Source organism: Lepidothrix coronata, unplaced genomic scaffold (genome assembly GCF_001604755.1).
Source record: "Lepidothrix coronata isolate B3197 unplaced genomic scaffold, Lepidothrix_coronata-1.0 Scaffold165, whole genome shotgun sequence".
In the NCBI taxonomy this organism is placed as follows: Eukaryota; Metazoa; Chordata; class Aves; order Passeriformes; family Pipridae; genus Lepidothrix; species Lepidothrix coronata.
Genome location: NW_016690345.1, coordinates 162,832 through 187,359, shown reverse-complemented (window position 1 = coordinate 187,359; position 24,528 = coordinate 162,832). Strand labels below are relative to the sequence as shown.

Below are 24,528 nucleotides of genomic sequence, written 5' to 3'. Positions count from 1 at the left end.
TTTATAGATCTGTTGGCCAAGTTGGCACTGACATCCATCCTTAAGGGGCAGCTTCCAAACAGTGTTTAACTGACCATCAATGTCTTTAAATGAAGACATCATTTAATATAAGCACTATGTGACTGTTTTGGGGAAGACGTAACGTGCAACAGTGAGAGTATAGTGAATTTACAGGCCTAAAGCTAAAAACAGCAAGTGCTGATTCTTTCTGTGTGGTTCAAGCCTCATCCACGCACAGATCCGTGTACAGAAACCTCCCTGTGAAAAACCAGTAACAAGTTCAACCCTGTAATCGATTTTCAAGCCCTACACAAGCTGAAGACAACATTTTCCCAGGAAAAGCTCTGAGACAGCAGCACGGCCTGCAAGGGGTAATTTGCAGGTGTCTAGCTGCATGACAGGTAACTGCAGATACATCAGCAGAATCGAGCACCGAGTACCTATAGGTCTCCCACCCAACAGCAGCTGTGACCAAAATACCTGACCACAGCAAGGTTCAGAGTAGCAAACCAGGCACAGACTGGGACAGTGTCCTTTTTTTTTCAGTATTAATATTCCCCTATTTTAAAATCCCTCTCTGCAATGCAGCTCTTCAGTCTCACCTGAACACGAGAACATTGGGAGGGACACATGGACTGATGCAGAGCTGAGCTGCTGGCAGGGACTTCCCAGATCCAGCGTGTCCTACTACTTTCTTAATCTCATTTTCATTTCTTTGGGTTTTTTAAAGTAATACTTTCCTGATGAGCAGTTACTTTTTATGTTTGCTTCTAATCCAGTAACAAGCAGCAGATGCTGACCAGGCATCAAAATCAGCAAAGTCTTTCAGTATTTCTAAGCAACATGATGAAGAAGCCAAGAGAGAGGACAGAAGCTTCAACTACTCCCACAGTGTTATTTGAAACCCACTGCCTAAAAGTAGAGCTGTTTTCCAGCATTTGCACTTTATGGACTGATGCATTTGCCTCAGTGTGATCAAACCTCAGGCTGGCCAGGACACACACATGGTGCTCCCAGCCCTGCCAGGGAGAGCTGTCTGCTCTGCACTGTCATGGAAAGCCTCCCTCTGACCTGGCAATCTAAGCATAAGCAAAACCATGAAAATTCCATGCTATAAATTTATTTTATCACATATCTCTGAATATGTTTTCAAAAACGTACCTCTCTGGAGCAATCAAGTAATTTTTGCCTGTGTTCAAATGGCTTAAAAGCAGAAATCTCTAATTGGAACATCTTACCCCTGCTTTATTGACTCAGCCCAGCACTTTTCTTCCCTAAATTAGAAAATATATTGAAAAACAAAAGCACTCCCTGCACCCAGTCATCTAAATAAAAAAGCAAACTGCAGGGGTGTCTGCTCAGTGGCACCACTTCCAAAATCTATCTCAACCAGCAGCATTCCCATTTGGAAGAGATCAAACTTCTCCATTTTCTCCTAATACAGGGGGACACACACCGCAAACACACAGGGAATTACACCTTGACTTGAAGCTCTGGGGGTTGGAATGAGATGATCTTTGAGGTTCCTTCCAACCCAATCCACTCTGGGATTCTGTGAAGCATCAGGTAACCACCACCATTCAAGTGAAGACTCCTGAACATCCAGCTGACCGAGCTCCTTCCCACGGCTGCTGCTCCCAGTGGGTGCTGCACAGGGACAGGAGTGTGTGTGGATGGGTTTTTGGCACACTCTGGAGGGGTCTGTGTTAATCATAAATGCAAAAGGCACTCAGCACTTTATGGACACCATCCCAAACATGCTGACAGAACTTCCACTAGACCATTAGGAGTTTTTTATAAGCTGCACATTTCACAAGATAAATTGTCACAAATGTTTTCTCTTAATGCAATTTTTTAAAATCCACTCAGCTGTATGGACAAGTACTTCAGGGAACAATAAACTTCTTTGTTTAGAGCTCTCAAGGAGCTATAAACTACTTCTATAAACTAATTAGAACAGCTTTCTACAGAAGAATCTTGCTCTTGGAAAGTCCAAATTATGAATCCTTCTAAAAGCGGAAAGAAGGGCTGTGGATCCCACCAGGAAGCCATAAAGAGCCCTTTCAAATCATACAGCATTTGTTTTTCCTAAGTACTAGACCTAATAGATCATCAATTCTTTGTTAATTTCTGTGAAAGTAGGTAGGGTTTTGGCAAGTATAAGGTAACAAATACACAATTACAGACATTGAAGGCTCCTCAGAACCTCTTGTGCAGGACAGACCAGCAGCCAGGGCTTGAAAAGTTCCACATGAGTGGAATCACAGAATCATGGAACAGTTTGGATTGGAGGGGACCTTAAAGACCACTTAGTTCCAACTCCCCTGCCACGGGCAGGGCCACCTTCCACTAGCCCAGGTTGCTCCAAGCCCCGTCCAACCTGGCCTTGGACACTATTCCCAGACATCATCCCCACCCCAGTCACACACAACAACTGCCTGCAGGCACTGGAAATGCCGTTTTTTCCCATTTTTTCCCTAACATGGTGCTCTCTTACCTGAATTTGGCGAGATGTGTAAACTGCTCATGTCCTTGGAGAGGCCGTTGGTTTTGGGGCTGGAAATGGGTGCACAGGCTGATGTGGCTCGGGGTGGCCTCTTCCCAGGGACCTTCACAGTGGTTCTCAGCAAGTCGATTTCTTTCCCGTGAACGTTCTGCATATAGTCCTGGCAAGAGGGAAGAGAGACCCAAACCCCAACATCAAACAGGGAGTTCTATAAGCAACAGAATTAACAAACCTGGTTCCATAAGACTTCGGCCCTACATCCGCTGACAGCACCCACTGTATGGTTTTCCCCTTCCTTCCATTTTCTTGATAATCCCTTGCTACTACAATTAATCCCAAAAGTCTGGAGCTTTCTACTACACCCTCAAACTACCAGCTGGAGTCTGGTTTGAGCTACATGTAGGAGTTCACCAGCTAGAAGGTCCAAAACAGAGATGACAAAGCTGAGTGTCCCTCACAAGCACATTTACTTGTGCCTCCTCTCCGCCAGTGTGCTGTGCCCTTATCTCTTCAAATTTGGCTGAAGTGGATCAGCAGGCACAAAAGGGCACCAGCACGTAAGGTTTGGCCAATTCCAACTTTGTTTCCTTAGAATATGAGACCCTTCTTCCACCCACACAAGAAATCACAGAAGGGAAAAAAGCATGCAAATTGCTTCTGATTAGAGGAAACACTAAAAGCTGGGAGCCAGACCTGGAAAAGGCTTTTGCTAATTCCTGTTTGGAAAGCCCAAATGGGGAAAGAAATGTAAGAGCAAATAGACACATAAAAATGGTGTTTTTATCAGAAAGCAATTGATTAAGGTCAGACAGCCACTGAGGCTGCAATCCTGGGATACATTCAGCAGAGATATTTCCAGGAGAGATGGTGAATGACACCACAAGACACCAAAGTTCTCATTTCCTGGTACACAAGGTTGTGGTTACTCACATTCCAGAAAAAGTGCCTGAAACTGGAACAACTATGAGGGCGCTAAAAGAAACAAAAGAGATGGTGTCTTACAGAGGACATGCAAGAGGGGACACACAGGAGAACAAAATCAAGGGTGAAAAGGGACAAGATCACCGCACAAAAGGATATCTGGGTTGTCCAGAGCAGCTGTGGCTGCCCCTGGATCCCTGGCAGTGTCCAAGGCCAGCTTGGACGGGGCTTGGAGCAACCTGGGCTAGTGGAAGGTGTCCCTGCCCATGGCAGCAGATGAACAGGATGGTGTTTAAAGTCCCTTCCAACCCAAACCAGTCTGTGATTCCATGATTAAACATCCCAAGGGGAGAACAGCAGTATGAACTGGTTGGGAAAAGATCTGGGCTGAAGTTCTTGAGTTAAGCTGGAGACCAGGGGAATGGTTTTCCTGAGCCACTTCTGTGGGGTGGCAAAAAGTCTTAATTCCTTTTCAGACAGAACCTGATCGCCTCGCAGAGACCTGGGTGACACCGTGGGCACCTTCATGAGCTCAGATGTAACTCCCCCTTGTCCAAGTCATCAGGGCAAGATTCAGCCAGATGACAGGTGTTAGATGACAGACTGCCTGTACAGACCTGGACACCACCAGAGCACCCATTTCACACAAAAACTCCCGAGTGTACCCCAAACCTGTATCACTGCTGCCACAGTACAGGGAACAATCAGCTCCCTCATCAAGATTCTTTCACCTTTGGCAGCTTTTACAATGCAAATTATATATTCTGCTCAAAATCCATCAAAAACCTGGGACCAGCATTAATTTCTTCCCAGTTAACAGTAATCTGTGATAAACCCCCCAGACTAAGCCATCACATCAGCTTATTTCTCCCTAGCTGAGAAGTATTAACAGTAAAAGGTGGGGCTTGAGCAATTCCTGGGGAGAGGACGCAGAGCTCTGCTGCCAAAAGAAACAAAGGCAATCCATTAAGGAAAATTCCTTTACTAGGTGTTAGACAGAGACGAACAAAAGTGTTTCATCCATAAATTACCAAGTTGGCGGAACTTTCTTGTTCGGTGTCAGTTCTTCGCAAATTAAAATACAATAAGCAGAAGATAATTGAGCATTTATTGCTTATGGGCTCTAAAACGAGGCTTAATCAGAGAGTGACTAAAACTCGGCACGTGCTCTTTTCTAATAGACATGTTTTATTTCATGTACAACCACAGAGCGCTCCACTTCCACTGCAGAAGGAGGTGTTTATTCCAGATTCTTCAGATGAAAGGCATGTACGACTTCCCTGCCAGCTCGTGAGATGTGACAGGGCGTTATTAAAGCCCTTTTAATTGGGACTGAACCAGGCTTAAGGTGAGCTATAAACCATTTGAGAGAGCAAGTGAATGTTGGCAAACAGAAAATAAATGTGCTGCAGCCACACCGTTATTAGACCAAAGTGCCCGAGCACAACAGATGCCACGTAGGTATTAATGTCAGCTTAAATATTTATGGGGATATATCAAATGTAAATAATAAAGGCTCTTTCATTGTGTGCAGGATGCATAGCGATAATCTGTGCATCCCCCCCCCGAGGAGGGGGGCCAGGTCCACATTCCCAGCCGGCGGAGGGAGCTCCGTTAGATCCCGCTCGGGGAATAGAACTTCAAACTACAAAATAATGTGGCGGCTTCAGAAGCGCAATGGAGGGTTTGATCAGATTAGAACAGATGAGGGTCTTGCTGTCATCTGGAATATGCTGTGTTAAAGAGAAGACAGCAAGCCAGATTTTGATATGCAAATGGTACAGAGATAACTCCCCGAGATGTTAGTTGTAGAAAATGCTGATCCGAGAAAAAAGGGGAAAAAACCCTTTAACAAGGCATGAGGGTAATTCAAAGCCAAGTACTTTTAAACAGCACTTAACAAGTCCCTAGAGCCCACTCAACAGTGGGCCACCCCAGACGTGCCATCTTCTGCCCCTCAACAGCTTGAAAAAGTAGTAATTGTGAATCCATTTGCATTTTTCTTCTCAACTTGTCCGTGTTCATCACTCAGCAAGGCAGGGGGAAAAAAATAAAAAAAAAAAAAATAAATCAAGCAGCAAAGGCGAGGGACCCCTCCCCAAACATGTGGCTGAGAGGAGAAGCTGGTGCCCTGGTCCCCACACCTTCGCCATCGCTTGTTTTTTACATTTCGCTCCTAATTATGTTGCATCTATCGCCATACACTTAATTAGCTGCATTAATGTGATTTCTTTTCACATAGTCAAGCAATTAAGAGCTATGATTGAGTTTCATTCAATTAGCCTCAACAAACATGCTAATTGATGTCCCAGATGCAAATGAGGTGCAGTGAGAGGAACCTGCCAGCAATCGCGAGCCGTGGCGGGGGGACCGGGGCTGGCTGACAACAGCTCTGCCTCACAGGGCCCCCCCGGCGGGGGGACACAGCCGGCAGGGCCCCGCAGCTCCCTGCAGGAACGGCGGGCGAGGAATCAAATCAGCGGCGTCCGCAGCTCCCAGGGCGGGCAGGAGCCGGAGCGATCGGATCGGAGCGTTCTCCGGCTCCGGGCCCTCAGCTGGGCCCTATCCCCGCGCAGGGATGGATGGCCCGCGGTCAGCACGAACTGGCAGCTCCATCTTAGTCAGCTGTGGGGCGATGCCGCCGCCGCCAGCGCGCACCGATCCATCAATGATCCCCCAAAACACGCTCCCCGCCTCGATTTCCATCGCTTTTCATCCCCAGGTCACCGGCAGCGGCTCCCGTGCGGTGCCGCAGAGGTGTTAATTTGACTACTCAAGGCCATTGACCATTATCTACGGGACTAAACAAACTGCTAAAACATCAGGGGAAAATCAAAACTGCCGCATTGACTGAAGATGACACCAAGTATCACTTGACAGCACTACGAAATGAATTGCCTTGAGTAAGAAAGAAACGATGTGCCATGACACAGAATAATGTAAAGTAAAATTACTTCAGTTCTGCTCTTAATACAGCTCTCTGTTTACAACAGCAGAAATTAATTTCACCAATTAACTGAGCAGAAGCCTTTCAGACATGCAAATTGAGCAAACGGGTATGATCATGTTTTCTAAACAGACCCACCAAAAACAGTCACTGCTATTTCAGGGGCCCCTTTTGTTTCCGAGCACCAGCGGTTGTTAAATTTGCTGCCACACACCGCAGTGACTTCTGACGGCCCTCAGAGCTGGAGAAGACACTCCACCGAGGGCCACGAGCTGAACCCAGGCTACCTGGTGGTTCCAGCCCAGACCACTGACAGCAGGCAAACATCTCCACTTCCACAGCCACACTCAGGGCTGCTGCCGCCTGCTCGGCCCTGTTTTCGGGCAGAAGGGACACACGGATCAGATTGAGGGAAAGGCAGAATGTGCTGGCTGCTGCTTCCATGAAGCTGGGACACAAACTCACATTGTTCAGGTCTATCACAGCCATCTCAAATACCTCACTAAAGGACGACTGAGCATGTGGCAGCATAGAAATATCATCAATAAATGGTTTGGGCTGCAAGGGACCTTAAGGAGACCTTCCCTTTCCAACCCCTTCCATGGGCAGGGACACCTTCCACTAGCCCAGGTTGCTCCAAGCCTCGTCCAACCTGGCCCTGGACACTTCCAGAGATCCAGGGGCAGCCACAGCTTCTCTGGGCAACCTGTGCCAGGGCCTCACCATCCTGCCAGGGAACGATTTCCTCCTAATATCCAATCTAAATCTATCCTCCCTCAGCTGAAGCCATCCCCCGTTATCCTATCAACAGAGCATGGCTGCTCCCTAGGGCCATCCTTAGCTTAAAGGCATGGCTCAGGTTAGTTATCAAACACATGGATATCAAAGAAGTTTCACATCATGGCACAGGGTGAAAGGGTTTCAAAGCTCACACTGAAACCACCCACCTGGGCATTGCCATGTGTCATAACACTGAAATTTAAAAAACTACCTGCTCCCTCCTAGAGGGTCTCCCCACGTTTCTCCCACAACATATGAGAGACCCTCTGAGAGCAGTGACTTTCCATGGCTATAACAGTATACAGCTATGAATATCACATTTTTTCCCCCTTTTCAGCTATTCAAATCTCCCAGAAGCTTTTTTTTCCAACACTAGGAACAGGTCCAAGCCTAGAATCCTTCCCAGTTCTGTCCCTGTTTTACACTGTGCTTTTGATAAGCTTCTTCCCCATTCCTAGAAGTGTTCAAGGCCAGGTTGGACGGGGCTCTGAACAACCTGCTCTACTGGAAGGTGTCCCTGCCCAAGGCAGGGAGTGGAATGAGATGAGCTTTAATGTTCCTTCCATCCCCAACCATTCCATGATTCTATAAAAAACACCTGCACTTCACGGCAGTTTCCCCCCACCATTCAACTGGGCATAACACTCCTAAGGCTCCACTTACTGAGGTTGAAGTAGCGTTTCCTGATCTGAGGTGCAATAAAAATTATGGAAAAGAAAGTTTATGGTTGCACCTCTGGATGACGTTTTAAAGACTGCGTGCAGTGTATTTTTTAAAAGACAATTCCAATCCTGTGAGATGACCTAGAGGACCCACAAAAGCTATTGTTCACCCTCATCAGCAACAACCAAACCCTCTTCCCCCTGAAACGGGAGCAGAGCAGGAAACGGAAGGAGCCCTGACTTTTGTGCCCCTCTGTGGCAGTCAGACATTTTTATGGCAAAACACCGTCTGGAAAAGATGCAAAACAAAATTGCTAAACTGCAAAAAGAAAAGGAAGGGAGGGGGGGAGAAGAAAAAAAACAAAAGGCCCCCTTCCCTTTGCTTATTGAGTTCAAAGGCATAACATGCAGCACCCTGCAGCAAATGGGAAGCTACACTAATTTTAAAGCCATAAAATGCTATAAAGTGCCCTGCGGGGCAGGACTACACTGAAGCTAGTTGCACCTAAATAAGCCATGGTTCATTTACTTCGCAGCTTAGCCTAATGTAATCATCAGTGGATTCCTAGCCTAGAGTTGTAACAGGCAAATAGCCGCTGCCACCGAGGCGACACTCCCAGCCACGGAGGGGCTGCCGCCACACTGCTGTTGATTAGAAAATTTTTCAGTTTTGACAAGCCCTTAATGAACATAAATCGCTCCTTGATTGGTTTCCATTTGGGGCCACAGGCACACCTCAGAAAAAACAAAAGTCTCCCAAGCCCTCACCCTCCTGCTTCCCAGGAAGGACCCAAGCCACGGACCGACCGCCGGGTTATGAGGCACGATGGAATATACTCATCAAATGTTGCTGGGGAATTAGCCATCCCCCCCTCGCATTATAAACACGGGGGTAATGCCACTCAGCTTCATAATACATAGTTAATCTTAAGAAAAGCAATGAAATGTTATTTTCTAAGGAGGACAGAGGAATGAAAAGGCATTCTGGAAACCACTGATCACCCTAAAGCACTGTGTCCTGACAAAAAGAAGGTCATCACCAATCTGTTTTATTCACATTGGGAATCAAGAACATTTAATTTCAGTAATAAAAAGCATTGCCTATATCTATACTGCGGTGTTTAATCTGCTCCATCAATGTTTCGGGGGCAGGGGATGAAGTCAGGGCAACACTTAGAACACAACAGCAACAAAACACTGGTCTTTCTGTAAATGGATCACTCATTTTCATAAAATTTTAAGAAAATTCTTCCCTCTGCACTTTGCCTCTCATTAAGCCTTTGTAAAGAGAGGTGCTGTAAAAGACAAACCAGAGTTTTACCATCCTGAGTAATTTATGAAGCATTTACACCCACAGCAGTTCGCTCGGCTGGACAGGAAGCTCTCATCTTATAAACACCCCTGACTAATTAATGGCTTGGCTTTTGCCATTTAAATTGCAACTCATTCTGATCCCAAGAATTTTCCTTGACTTTCTGAAGAGAGAGCAGACGGATATGACACTGAAATGTGCGTTTGCTCCAAGTTTGCACAGCTCTGCCACAGCAGTGCTGTGGTTGCCACATTACTGACTGTCGGCTCCCTCCAGGGCAGAGAGACCTCAGCACATCAGAGATGGGCCATCACCAACCCCATGAAGTTTAACAAAGACAAGTGCTGGATTCTGCACCTGGGATGGGACAACCCTGGATGTACAGACAGACTGGGAATGAGAGCTAGAACGGACGAACCTTGTAGGTCCCTCCCAACTCAGGAGATTCTGTGATTCTAAGATCTTCAGTTTTACATTTTTCTCCCAAGTTGATCTTCACTCCATTACATCTTTCCCATGAAGATAATAAAGAAGCTTGCCAGGAAGTTCTAACGGGACGGAGCGATCTGTACAGCCACACCACTTCATAGATGTCTCTTCTGCTGTTTCATGTTTGGTATCTTTACCCCAAAAAAAGTGACAGCAGCTTGATTAGCACCTATTTTTTCTATAAAGGTTGGTTATCCTCTACTTATTGCTAGAAGCCACATAAATCATATATAAACAAAACATGTAATAATTAAGAAAGGAAAGCTCTGGGAAATGTCAGTAATACTGTTAGAAAGCAGAATGTTGCTCTGAATACGGCTTTGAGGAAAAGGCTTCCAGGAAGAATGCAAGTTGTGGTGAGTACTAAGATCACCATCTCATCACCATCATGGTAATCAGCAATTACTATACACAGATTTTGTAACTGTGCCTATCATTCATTTTTTCTATCCTAACCAATGTTTTAGGCATGTTAATGGATGCAACAGTAACTACAATAAAAACTTACACATGCTCCTGATTTATCTTCATCAATACTCAAACTGTAGCTCTGCGGCATTTGCTTTGCTCACTACTCTTTCAGGAGGCAGAGCTACATCTTATGTGAAAAATAACACAGAATTACGGAACGGTTTGGGTTGGAAGCGACCTCAAAGCTCATCTCATTCCACCCCCTTCCCCTAGAGCAGGTTGCTCCAAGCCCTGTCCAACCTGGCCTTGGACACCTCTTTTTGTCAGTCCAAGTCTATGTTTACCAAAGCCTAATCTGAGGATTAGCTGTTGATAGGAAAGGTCAGTTAGAAGGGCTTCCAGAGCCAGCTAATATCCAGCTTTACATTCCTGGGAAGCAAAACCGGGGGGGGGGGGGGGAGGCAGGCACACAGGATGGTATTCTAGAAATATGTAAGGGCATGAATATTTCTGTTCAAGCAACACAAACAACACACTTGGGAGCTACTGAACTGCCTGAGGTAATGCAGCCCTGGAAACAAGGCTGAGCTGAAACGATTGGCTGGGGGGGAGATATTCCTGACTGGGAAGGCTAGACCCAGCTCCCAGTGCCGAGTGGCCACCACACTGCTCTCTGAAACATGAGGAGAGTTGGAATACTTGATTTGCAAGCAGGCTTTCTGTTCCCAAATAATTTGGGAAAATCATGTAAGAGCTGATAACAACCCAAGATGTCAGCTGCAGCCCTGAGAAAAACACTGAGTATTGTGGGACCTGAGGAAAGTGAATGGAGCCACAACACTTCAGATACCTGCACAGAGGACATTCTCAACAGCCTCCCATTTCTCACCGAGACCACTTTTCCTGGAGGAAATGGCCAAGCAAAGAAAGCTCAAATGACACCTGAAGTCTTAGAAGAATTTCACAGGGTCTGGGGTTTTTTAGGGTTTTCTGAGAAGATGCATCCATATAATTTATTGTTGAAGCTCCTGCACAAAGTTTAACCTGCTCTTGGATCTGACTCCTTACTGGGCTGAAATGCTGCCTTTTTAAAACAAAGCATCCAGTATATTTGAGGATAGAACAGCACTGCTGGTGCTCCCTCCAAGGGGGCTCATGCTGCTCACCCAGCCAGCACTGCATTTAAGGAAGAGTTTGGAATTGTGGCTCCTGTTGGATGAATCAGGCAGACCAGGTGAATCTGCACACCATTCAAGGAAATAAAGATATATTTTTCCCCCTGGATCACAGTTACAATCCCCAGACCAGTGAGGAGGAAGGTTAAAGACTGCAGCAAGCAAACACCAGCCTTGCTCTGTAGACACAAGGGGTTTATGTACCAGGTGTGTTCTAGATGGGCATGACACCTTCCTTCTCACTCATTTAAGAAGCTGTTCTTCCCCCACAAGGAGGAAGCTTTTATTTGAAAAGCACTGTGCTTTTATCTGAAATCAAATCTAAACCAGACAATATATAAAGGGGTAAACTGCCCTTACCAAAAAGGCTGGTTTCAGCCTTTTTTTCCCCCCTTTCTTCTTTTCATAAATGAGGGGCAGAGATAATGATGATGAAGATACAAGAGCAGAAAATGGACATCCACAGCCAAAGCTTTGTCACCTGCTGCCCTGTGGCACGATGGCAACCTCTGGCAGACAGACAGTGGTGAAACAGGCTCAGCTATTCATCAGGAGAAGCTGAGATAAAGCAGCAGTGCTGCCCAGCAGGTATCCTGGTGGATACATTCCGGGAGCCCTCGCTCACGGCATTCTGCCATTAAAAGCCAAGAGATGCCGCAACAAATTCCCCCGTGACCCTTTGGGGAGGCTGACGTGGAATCTGCCGGCCAGAATTTTAGTCATCCCCTCCACGGTTCTGCTCCAGAAGCCCAAGATGAATAGGGAGCTCTGGTGAACTTTGAAGCCTGAGGGTCAAAGTTCTCTCTCATTATCCCCACCATTTTCTGTCGGCGGAGCTCCTCTGCCTCCCCAGGGACGGGAAGGTTTGAGGCTCTTGAAAAAACCTGACATGACCAAGTCAGAAAACAGTAGGGTGCTTATGTACATATATTTTTCTTTCCCCGTTTTCCTCTCCCCCCACTTCCTTGGAAAGAAAGGACAGGGATTGAGCTATTGTGTCAAACATCAACCTGGTGGCATCAGCAGTCCCTCATTTAGCTGGCACAATGCCGCCCTCATTTCAACGCGCTGCCCTGCCAAACAGGCCTGACCCTCCCAGGGACACCCTCCTCTGCAAGAAAGGGCCTCATTTGATTTTTCACTCCCCACCCCAAAACCTTTCATTCTGTAGTCAGTCCTTTCAAGGAGGATGTCACTCCTGATTCCTGCAATACATATTTTTTAGGCTAAGAACTCTCCTTCGTGCCTGAGCTGCCACTGACCGATCTGACAGAGACAACTGATCCACCTGTGGCCAAACCTCCAGCGATATTTAATACAATGCTTGCTCTCAGCCATTAAATATTGAAACAGGTCCTCCCAATGCAGGTGTTATGTTCTGACTCAAACCACAGGCTGGACAGACTAAATTACCTTCTAAATTTACTTCTCCTGCCACCACTAGAGGCCCACCTTTCGCTCCAATTAAAAATTCACTCTGGAATTAAAATGGCAAGATTTTGATTAACTAAAATAGCCTGCACATTTGAAACAACCCAAATCTAAGTGGTCAGAATAGAGCCAGCCTTTATACAATCTTAGGAAACTGACTTTAGATGGTTAGCAAAAGCTCTTTTCTTCACTGCTATTTAATGGGATAGTTGGTAGGAATAAGGCCCTGATTTCTCAAAACAACGAAAGAAATTATCCCAAACAGCAATGTAAGTACACTATTAAAAATTCAGCAGTTTCTTTGGCTTTGCTGTGCCAAAAAGCAACAAAAGAATTACCGATACACAAAAAACTTGCAAACCCAAATCAGAAACACATTATCAGAGTCCTGTTTGGAGGAAAAAACATTCACCTGGCAATGCCCAAGAGGAAATGGTGACGTTCCTGCCTACAAAGTTTAGCACAAACTGTACTGGGGTGTGACTGAGTTAAATATCTGTGGTTACGTTACAAACCCCTCTGACCCACGCACGGAAACAGAGCCCTGTACCACCTTCTTGGGCTGGGGGGGCATGGTGGGGGATGGAGGGAAACAATTACAGCCCCGTAATTACTTCTCCTTCAGATGGATTCTTCCTAACCTCCGATGGATTTACCTCTAATCTCAAAGTAATTACGTGTAACCTCAATGGATTCTCACTCTGGGGGAGATGCTGCAGCTCCAGGGAAGCCTGTGGATAAGAAGTTCTCTATTGTCTGCAAGAGCAATGAAAAACTAACACGTGCATGGCACTGCCAGGAACAATAGAGCCCTTCCACAACACCAGGAAGGGGTCAGACAATGGCACCTTGCCTCCTCCTGATGACACAGAGCTGGCCAACACAATCCCAGGGAAACTCCGGCGGGAGCTCCGCAGGGACTGCCCCAAAGGCACACAGCACCTGTGCCTCCCTTCTGGGAGCAACACCAATACACGATTTGGGTATTCCAGCACTACTTCACAGCAGAATTATGCACCTTTAGAGGCACTAAGAGGGGCCAAATCAGACAGAAAAGACTTGAACTACATCCCACAAAGGAGCAGTGAAAACCTTGCTCCAGAACGCAGGGGCTGAGGGAAAAGGGGTTCTGAGGGAACCTGCATGGAAGCTACTTGTCATCTAATTTACTAAACAGTTTTTAAGAGACACGGACCTGACATCAGAAACTAGAGCAAAGCATTGTTCTGGCAGGACCCGAGACTACGAAATCTCGTGTCAAGCCAGAGAAAGTGCTAATATTCCACAGTCAGGGAACAGCAAAGTGGTGCAAGCACAGCATCCGTGTGGCCAGACACGTAGATGTGACACCTGGGGACATGGTTTAGTGGGATCAACAATAAGTCCATAAAAGAACCAGAAGAAAATAAAGACTTAGACTGTTTCAGTTGCCTCTTGGGACACAAGGGAGCCTCATTCCCAGGGGATTCAGAGGAACTGGACTGTTCTCGGACTTGCACCAGGGAGTTTTATTTCAGATTATGGTTCTTTGAGAGGGAGGGGAATGAAGAGAGAGAAAGAAGTTCCCCCACCAAAGGGGGCTGAAGGAATCCCTGTCTGACAGTGCTTGCTGAGGGCCTGGTGCTGCTGAACACCCCAGACACGGTGTACTCACGTGTAAGCTCGGGTGGTAGGTCAGCACCCCGTTGTCACACAACGTCACGTACTTCTTCTTCCACTCCTTGTTCAGAGACTTGCCACTCCTCTTCAGCAGCATTCCCTGGGAGGGCAGAGAGGAAAGGTTAAATATTCTCTGGCCAATGCACACCTAATTAAGACACAGCAAGAGAGACCATTGCCAGCATTTTCAGATACACTTTCCCCTGCAGTTACTCGTCCTCCCCTGCCCCTCCCATGAGGCACGTTGCCTCCATCAGCAGCTTCACTGTTTGCCATTTAGGAGGAAAATCTGTCCAACACCAAGCCAGAAGGCATTCCTAAGGAATCATACAGTACTTTGGTCATGGAAAGTCTTACTGGAATGTCCACGTGGAGACACTATGGACACAGATACACCAGTGCCAGGGATACAAGCAGACACTTCACTGAATCATAACCAGGAATCTAAACCAACACAAACTTCAGTTCTCTAATCCCCATAAGTTTTTCCCTTCTCATTTGCCAAGGCAATTAAAATAAAGGGAAGTCAGAACACAGAAAGATGCCCTACAAAGCACAGTACTTCCAACTACCACAGAGCTGTTCTTGTCAAAGCAGGCTAAAGCCTTGACAGCAAGTTCTACTGTTTCTTTTCCCATTAAACCTGCAGCTTTATAAAGTCTCTGCAGAGCCGATCCCAAAGCCAGGAGGGGACGCAGGCCAGCTCTGCCCAAGTAGAAGTCCTCCAGAGCAAGCAGAATTCCAGATGTTACAGCTTCCAGCTAAAGTTCCTCACCACTCTCCATACAACCTAACAACTCTCCCTGTGCAACATCAGGGATAACCCCAGTGGAAAAGCCCCACTCACACCTGCCTGCTCCTGGCCAGGCACTTGGGACACAACTTCAGAGAGGAACCCTTCCCAACTCAACCCAACCCGTGCATGGGACCGTGGAGAGAAGCTCGTGCTCGGTCCCTGAATTACACGGCGACACAAACTCCCAACTCTCCGGCTGCCTGGGGATCACGTCTTCATTCTCCTGTGCTGTTCCTTGCCAGAACTGGAACTTTTTCAAGGAGAATGGGGCTCCTGCACCGCCTCCTCACAGAAGCTCCTGCGGCACAGCCCAATTACTGTGTGCCAGTGGGGACAGACGTTGTTTTCTTCTATTAAAAAATGAAAGCTTGTTTCTGCCTTTGACTCTCCTGTTTGTCTATAGGAGGTGATCCGTGGCTTCACCTTTCCCATCTTTCATACCTCACCTGCAGCACGTTCGCTGCCGTTCAGGGGGACCCAATTCTAGTTAGTGCTGTGCCGTGGGGATCAAAAATTACACTTTCCCTGCACTGGTTTGTTCTTCAGACCTTTTAATGGCGAAAAAAGCAGTAAGGAACACAATGGTGATCTTTTTTTTTCCCCCCTCTGCCTTTTTTTTTTTTTTTTTTAAGTTTCGAACAAATTAAAGTTTATATACTTCACACCTTTTAACTGTCCCTTTGCCATACAGACAACATGTAATTACTTCCATAATTATCAATTCATGCCAATTATAAACTCAATAAATAGTAAACACCTAACACGGTCATGATTTTTAGTACACAGAAGCTTTGCTACTATCTAGGTGTGAATTCTGACATTCTAGCTATGGATCTAAATGAAGAAATTTATTCAAAATGAGGTTTCACCATACTTTTAAAGTGAAATTCTGTGCTTGATGTAAAAAAAAATCCAAATCAGCATTAGATATGAATGATGTACCTATTTGTGTGCCTAACTAACAAACCAGGCTTCCCAATCCATTTCCTTCAGGCATTCCTTTAGCAAACAGATTCATTTTCACATTATGTGAGAATTAAAGGTATCTTAAAGTACCTGGAGAGGAAACTGCTCTGAATACAAGAACTTGGTGTTATAAAGTGAAGTAGCCCATGTAAACCACATTTCCCCCCCCCAGGGCCACCAATTTGTGATAATTTTATAGAATGATCTGGAGAAATGGTCTTAAAATCGGAGTTTATATCAGTTATAAATGCACTTTAACATTAACTAAATTTAAAAAAAATAAATGGCCCTGATATGACAAGAAATGTTCCTTTAAAGAAAAAGCCTTTTGCTCCAGTCACTTTATGTCTAAGTCGCATCAGATACCGTGCCTGGGAAATGAGTTCCACAGGTTCCACTGACCACTGGTACCTCCAAGGCAACTGAGAGGCAGCTTGGGCATGTCCCCAGTCCCCACCAAACAGGTCCCCACGTACACAGAACACACTGCAAACCCCACCTTTGGTCCCCAAGCTGAGCAGTAAGAGACCCAGGCAATCTCCTACTTCCAAATACCCATTTTTTTTGTCTAAATAATCTCTGCCTCAAGTTGTTATTAATTGATAACATCATTTTTCCTAATTTGCATGAAACCTTTCATTTCTTAGTCTTCCATCTGCAGTTGGGTGTAGCTGACCCAAAGCCTCCAGACTCAACACTGAGAATTTAACACCTCCAATTTCCACACAAACCGGGAACAATTTCACACTTCTTTTTTTTTTACCACCTTCCCTCCAAAATTGCAATTCTGTGTCTAACAGAGGAATGGCTTCTTCTTCCAGACTCCTCCAGCTTGTATTTTTAAGGAGCCAGAGGAAAAAGGCTCCAACTGGAGTGCACGGACCTCCCTCCCCAGGTTTTGCTGGAGGAACACAAAGCAAACAGAGGAGCTGCCTGGACGTTCCACCAGCTCTTTATTAGTAATGTGTGTGCTACGTCTACTCCCAGGAGGTCATTGCAAGCCAAAAGCAATGTTAAGTGTACAAGCTTTAAATAACTTACAAAGTTAATGTAATGAATGTAAGTGTGATCTGAAATCCATCACTCAGTGGCTTGCTGTAGCCTCAAGCTGTGATAAAACACCACTCATAAATTTATATTAAAACTCTGTTCGATAGCAATTATTTACCAACAAAGATTTATTGATTGCATTTGCTGTTAGAGGCTGGGGCCTTAACTGAGTCAATCAGCTTACGCCGCTGAGCTCCGGGGCACCCGCACGAGTTACAGACTGCCAGTGGCTCTGCATCCCAACAGCTCCATGGGAGCAGCAGCAGCTAATGAAAGGCCGCCAGCACTGCATTGATTGGAGTTAAGGTGGATAAAAAACAACATCCCAACTCCAGCCAAGGGAGCACCACACACAACACACCCGGCTCACCTGAGCTCGCAAAACCCGGCTGCTCCAGACACTGCCAACCCTGCCAGCTCCGAGCACAAACCAGCACCCCTGGGACACAACCACACATCTGTTCTATGGAAATATGCAGGGTCTTAAACAGCAAATTAGCAGCATTTTAAAAATTGACCTCCTGAAGAGGCTTCATGCCCCATCGAAGGTGCTGGTAGGTGAGAAGCCCTGAAAATGGCCTTTGAAGGCAGCAGAGCCAAGACTGGACCTTCAGGAAAAGGAAATATGGTGCTCCCAAGGCTGGCGGTTGGAACTAGATGATCTTTAGGGTCCCATCCAACCCAAACCGTTCTGTGACTCTAATGGTGTCTGATTTCTTACAGAAGTTCATCCCACTGCCACAGCTGTGGTGTGAACTTCTGCCAGCCTCTCCTTTCTTCCCTTCCCTGATTTTTAGCCCACCCTGCACTGTTACCCTGCTGCTGTTCTGACACAATGAAACAGGTAATCTCACACTTAGTCATTAACAGTGTAAATTCCTAATTTTCCACTCAAGTCTGTAGTTCTCACAGCCATAATCAGCAGCCAGCACTGCTAGGAATTTTCTAGGAATCATGTGCATCCTGTTCACAAAAGAAAAACTCAGTTCATCAGAAAAATCTTCCCTCAAGTAAGGCCAAGGGCAGCCACTCAGCCAGGATCACAAACTAACTGTTACGTACAAATTCTGGACAATGAAACATTTCCTTTAAATGCAGTAACATGGGCAACAAATGCTGCTGAATCCTCCAGGATTGCATTAACAGCCAACTCTGCACAGTCTGTCCAGCACCACTGGGACCAGTCTAGTTCATCCTAATAATAAACAAGAGAGTAATTCTTAACTGTTATTTCTCGCTTCCAGAAGATTTAACTGTAACAAGTTTCCAGCATTAGAGTCCATTTAAGCTCATGGCAGTCATATCATCACATCACAGAATCCCAGAATGGTTCAGGTTGGAAAGGACCTTAAAGCTCAGCTCATTCCACCCTCTGCCATGGGCAGGTACATCATCCAGTAGACCAGGTTGCTCTCACTTCAACAATGAAATCTGAGCACACACCAAAGTATGCAACTAACCCTCTAGGAAATAAACTGCTGAAGATTCCCAATGCATTTGGAATCCTTCCATACAAATGTAACTTGTTTTCGCTGTTTCACGAAGTTAGGTCTTTTCTTCCCCAGGAATTTAAGGGAATGCTCCTTGGTCTTCTGGTCAGTGAGATATGAAGCTGTTTTAAGTTTTTACACTTGGAAACCTGTAGCAAATATTCCTCTCCCTTCCAGTACCTAAAGGGGGCTTATAAAAGAGGGAGAGGCACTTTGGACAAGGGCCTGGAGTGACAGAACGGCGGGGGATGGCTTCCCACTGCCAGAGGGCAGGGATAGATGGGATATTGGGAGGGAATCCTTCCCTGGGAGGGTGAGAAGGCCCTGGCACAGGTTGCCCAGAAAAGCTGTCACTGCCCCATCCCTGGGAGTGTCCAAGGCCAGGTTGGATGGGGCTTGGAGCAGCCTGGGCTAGTGGAAGGTGTCCCTGCCCATGGCAGGGGGTGGAACGGGATGGGCCTTAAGGTCCCTTCCAAGCCAAACCAGTGTGGGATTCTATGATCTCCTACAGTAACAGGGCACAACTGGGGATCAACTGCACCACAAAACAAAGGCTACAAGAAACTGGAGTGGTTCTGAAGACATGTGAGAACAGGCAACCTCAAATATTCTCCAACTTCAGTATCTAATTATAACATTGCAAAAAAAATCGCTAAAACCCCCGAATATTCTTAACTGCATCCAGGCACATGGAAAGTCCCCCCCCTCCTTTCCATAAAAACTGACTCTACAGTAGCAGCAGTTTCACTACAAAGTCAAAGATGCTTCCACACAGAGGAAACTATGCAAATTTACATTATGCACTTTTAGGACAAAATGAAATCAGAACATTGCACCCAATTCTCTTTTAACATTCCCTAAACACAAGGCAGTAACTCCGTGCAGCAGGTAATTACACCATGAATGGTTACCTAATGCTGAGGCTGATCAGCCACGATTTCCATCTGGAGACAAAGAACAGAGAGGATCTAACATCTAACTTGGAGCAAAAGATAATGGCTTTGCTCAAACTTGAAGGACAATCAACCTCCAACTCATTATTTTCCAAGCTCTCTGCACACAAGCTACGAAGGAAAATTAGAGAGATGTACTGAAAAAATCCCAGTGCTGATGAAGCAAGTTTTACAGTGCATCACAGCCCCGGCAACTGTCACCTCCAACAAAGGACAGCTACCAAATTCCTGCGTGGAACATCAGCACGAGGGAGATGGTAAATGGGAAGAACAAACTTAGTGCTCACTGTTACTGCATTTTTAATTTTAATCCCAGACTGGCTTGGGTTGGAAGGGACCTTAAAGCTCATCTCATTCCACCCCCTGCCACGGGCAGGAACACCTTCCACTAGCCCAGGTTGCTCCAAGCCCCGTCCAGCCTGACCTTGATTAACGATTGCTCACAGTTCCTCCGACAGGCAGCAAATGATTTTACGGGAAGTTCTCACAACAGTCACGGCAAAAGACAACACGGGACACGTGGCTGAAGGACAGAGACACTCAGCACAGCAGGAGACCTGGAATTGCAGGCTATCCAGAGCTGGAAGGGACCCACAAGGATCATCCAGTCCAACTCCTGGCCCTGCACAATCCACCCCAACAATCCCACCATGTGCCTCAGACTTCTTGAGTTCTCCCTCGATCGGCAGCTTTGGGAACAGGGCACTCTTCCCTTGAGCTACATTTATACAGTGCAAACTCTCCACTTACTATACGTCCTCCCTATGGAGTAGAACAGGTATTTAAAGGACTGGCACGTCTCTCACTCTAACCCTGGTTTACCACTCTGAACAGGGCACAGCACCCAGCAAGTCAAACTATTTTCCTGCCCTGCCGTAGTTTCTGCGGCGTTGCCTTCTGAGGCTTCTTCTGCTTACCCTGATTTGTTAAAAAAAAATGACAAAAAAAATCCCAGCCCTTAATAATGTGCAGGAGTCGGTTTATTAACCCCTTGGCACTGGTAGCTGTGGTTTCCCTTGACACTGTCTCAGCACTGATGCAAAATGCACCGCGATGCAAATCATCCTCCCGCTGCCCAAGGGAGCAGGATGCCAAGGGCTCCGATGCCAAGGGCTCTGGCTCAACTCCTGCCTCTTGCACGGCCACAAACGAACCCTGCATCCACACCAAGCACAAACACCGCTCCTCAAACTGAACTCAAAGGAAAAACAACGCTGGGAAGTGCATTCGGTGTGAGCAGACACGACTGAGTGGCACAGTTAATTTGAGAAAGACTGAGTGGCACAGTTAATTTGAGAAAGGCTCCAGCAGCAGAAATGTTCGTGGCAGGGGAAATGGCTGAAGGGTCAGGCATGAAAAAGAGGCAACAAAACAGTTATTTCCCTTAAGAAACAAATGCTGGGTGTTGAGTGTTGGGTGGGTGACACAAAATAAGGAATTATGGTGCAGGCATTACAACTTCTAGGGAGACAATCCCCCTTCCATTCCCTGGACCCTGAAATTCTCTTTATCACATTTCATATCAAGTAGGGGTTTGGGGGGGGGGGGTGGAAGGGGAGAAAAACCATGAAAAGCTTAAAACCCAATTTTAACTTTCTCTCCTGACACTATAGTGTTTCCATAGAAACACCAGGAAGACCACTTAAGAGCAGCTTTTTTTTGTAGCCATGTTTGGCACCATACCCCTCCCCTGGACAACCTATTATTTCACAAATGGATGCTTTTTGCAGCTCGTTCTGTGCAGGCTCCGATGAAGGGGGGAAAGAAAAAGAACCCTGGATCTTTAACCAGTTCCCTTGTGGCCCCCTCCCTTTTTTGTTGGTAATATTTCTGTCGTTCTGCCGGGGTATCTGGTACAAAGGGTTACACTTTAATTGAGCTGTCAGCATCTCCAACAATCCTATAAAACTCCGATTATGCACGGCGGGGTTAGTGACACACTTGTTATTGTGGATGCCCTATTTGCTAAACCCGGGCCCCCCCCTCGCAGGTCACCTCACCCACGCGACCTTCCTGTCATTAGCCGTGTCTATTCCTACCTCACCGCTGTGAAAATCACACAAGCCAAGGCTTCAAAGCCCTTGCCAGGACTGAATTCGACCAGGAGCTAATCACCCACAAATCCAGCTCAAATGGCAATAATTGGCTAAACTGCTCACCTCTCCAGAGCTCAGCAGTAATTTGGGATAATAAAGAAAAGAATTATTCAGCTAACTGCCCTGAAATGTATGCTTTGTGACCGACACACTTCACATTTTAATAATGATGGACACAAAATCCAATTTAATACAGCAGCGACGGAATAACAAACCCAGGAACGCTGGCAGGGGGAAAAAAAAAGTGTGTGTGTGTGTGTTCCTTTTTTCCCCTTAAACTGTGTTCATGTTATTGTGCAGAAAGGATTCACACTTCATGTTGGGAAATTTTGGGACCAAAAAGGTCTTTGCCAACCATCCTCAGAAACCCTGCTCTACGATGGGATTTTTAGATTTATATTTAATTTTCTTTAATCAAAGGGAGCGTTCTGAATGAAAAATTAATTTCGCTGAACAGTTACACTTCTGGCCCTCAAACTTTGGTAGGGGCAAGGTAGGAAGTATCTTTTTTTCTTCCTTTCCAGTAGAAGGGCACCATCTCCGTTATTCTGATTAACAGTATTTCCTAATTGCCTCATTTTTCTTTACCTTTACAACTTGTACTCCAGTCAAGGACCATGAGCATCAATGACCCCACTACAGACACTTGCTGAACAGGAGGTGACACTCCCTGCACTGCTTCATGATGGGACCTGTCTGCCAGGACACACTGAACTGGTTCCACGCTGCGAAGACCACAGAATCATGGAATGGTTTGGGCGGGAAGGGACCTTAAAGCTCATCCTGTCCCAACCCCCTGCCACGGGCAGGGACACCTTCCACTAGCCCAGGTTGCTCAGGGCCCACCACGATGCTCCATCACTCTTCCATACACCCACCCCATTCTCTTTCCTCAAACCTCTCCTAGACTAGGAGAAAAAAAAGGAAAATACAAGAAATATGTGTGTTACTGTTTATGTACCTGGGATGTCCAGTTCACCCAGAGGAACAGGAATGCAGAGGACAGTCCTTCAGAGATGCAGTTACTGTATGTTGAGCATTATCCTCTCAACATTAGCAGCAAAAAGAGTAAGGAACCTTCAAAACATTCCTTCATCCCCTTCAACAGACTCACCTTGCCTGCCAAGGGAAATGGCACATATGGGATTAACATCTTGCAGACGCAGAGCTGCTTCAGACCAGGGAAACACCCCAAAACGCATCCATAACTCCAAACTCAGCCAGTGCAATGTCCCTCCTCATCTCCTCACCGGTCTAGGGATGCACAGATGGATTTGAGGGAAGATGTGCCAATGTCCTGGCATTCCAACTGCCCCAAAGATCCAAGAACAAGCAGCAGCAACTGTGCTTAGCTCAGGGAGGGATCACCAGTGCTACGTCTGTCCTGAGAAACTCATTTAGAAAGGCTTTATACCCCATTTCCTTCAGGCTTTCACACACCTGCAGCTTCGTGAGGCAACAGAAGGTGGGTCAGGGCAGTGGCTCAAAGGGGTGACCCATTCCAAGGGTTGAGTCAAACATGACATAACCGGGTTTAATCCTATTTCCTTAAGTTCATGAAATTATGTTTCGTGTCCTTAAAAAACCCGCAAAAAATGCAAACTTCATCTTCAAGACAAGGGAAATACTCAGATAAATGTAGAACATGCCCAGACACACAGGACAACTGTATAAAGAGACAGCTACGACCACATCTCTTTGCTACTTGCTCGACATCTGAGTAGACACGGAGCTGAACAGCTCATAAAAATGGTGATTTATCTACTTGGGGCAGCAGAGACACATCTTTTTAAATAATCCTTTTCAGAACATACACAACTGCCTTCGTTTTCTTCTTGATGAATCAACCTGTATTTTATCATCTGAAAACAAAATCGCTCCAGCTTGAGCTGGAAATATATAAAAATGTGTAGCTAATTCACTCAAAAACCTTCCAGTACTGGCCAAGGCCCGGGGGGTGCTTTAGGAGAAGACCTGTGTGTTATTGGGTGTAAAATTTCCCTAGAAAAAACCTCAATAAGGAGCACCTCAGATGACTTTTGCTGATCAGCAGACAGAAAACAAGGGTCTAGGGGTTTTCACCTTTCCTCAAAGACCAACTCAAGGCCTAGTGGAGGAGAAAGGAACCTCTTCGGCTCCCAGAAGCCACCCACAACCTCTTCACTTGCTTTATCCATACTGATTTTTTTTAACATATGAAGCTGTGTCAGGGGAGGTTTAGCCTGGATATCAGGAAAAGGTTCTTCCCCCAGAGGGTGGTTCTGAGAAAAATAAAGGCTGGTTTTGTCTGGGTCTGCTTTGCTTTATGTACAGCACTGACTCCTCCTCTGCCACACTCCTCGAGCTTCGCATCAATCAGGGTGATTTAAAAATAAAGGATTCTGCATATTGTGTCAGCAAGTTCAAAACTGCAATATTGTTTTAATGTTAAACTCACTCCAGATACAATACTTCCTGTGCACAATATTTCATGGCTCATTTGCCTCAACAGATATTAAGCTTCAGTCAACAATTAACTACTGACGCCTTTTTTTTTTTATTTATTTTTTAAACTGGGAAAATTTAGCAGAAGAGCTAAAGCACAGCTTGGCTTTATTAGATTGATGCTAATTCCATGACACCAGTTTACTTCATTTCTATAAAATACTCGTTCTTGAGAGCAAGAGGGTCATTCAACACACAATTCAGCTGAATTGGAAGTGAAATTTGAGCCACACAGCACATCTTTCAGCCAAAAAACTGCTGTAAAGTGCACCAGTTTCAAAGACCATTTGAACTGCTAATTGTTTTTCACTTACCACATAAGATCATTCCCCAACACAACCATTCCAGTGCACGTCTCACTGGCATTTCCTATTCAGCACTTGCTCTATTTATACTGCTA

At 45.9% G+C, this 24,528-nt stretch overlaps 1 protein-coding gene across 10 annotated transcripts in view; it reads right to left on the bottom strand.

The window, feature by feature from the left end:
• The window catches only part of AGAP1 (ArfGAP with GTPase domain, ankyrin repeat and PH domain 1), a 292,625-nt gene that overhangs the window by 114,559 nt on the left and 153,538 nt on the right, over positions 1 to 24,528 (bottom strand). For all 10 annotated transcript variants that reach the window (XM_017829561.1, XM_017829556.1, XM_017829558.1 and 7 more), the window contains 2 exons: positions 14,289 to 14,393; positions 2,498 to 2,666 (listed from right to left, as the gene is read on the bottom strand). In XM_017829561.1, the coding sequence (XP_017685050.1) occupies positions 2,498 to 2,666; positions 14,289 to 14,393 (274 nt within the window). The remainder of the gene's footprint in view (positions 1 to 2,497; positions 2,667 to 14,288; positions 14,394 to 24,528) is intronic.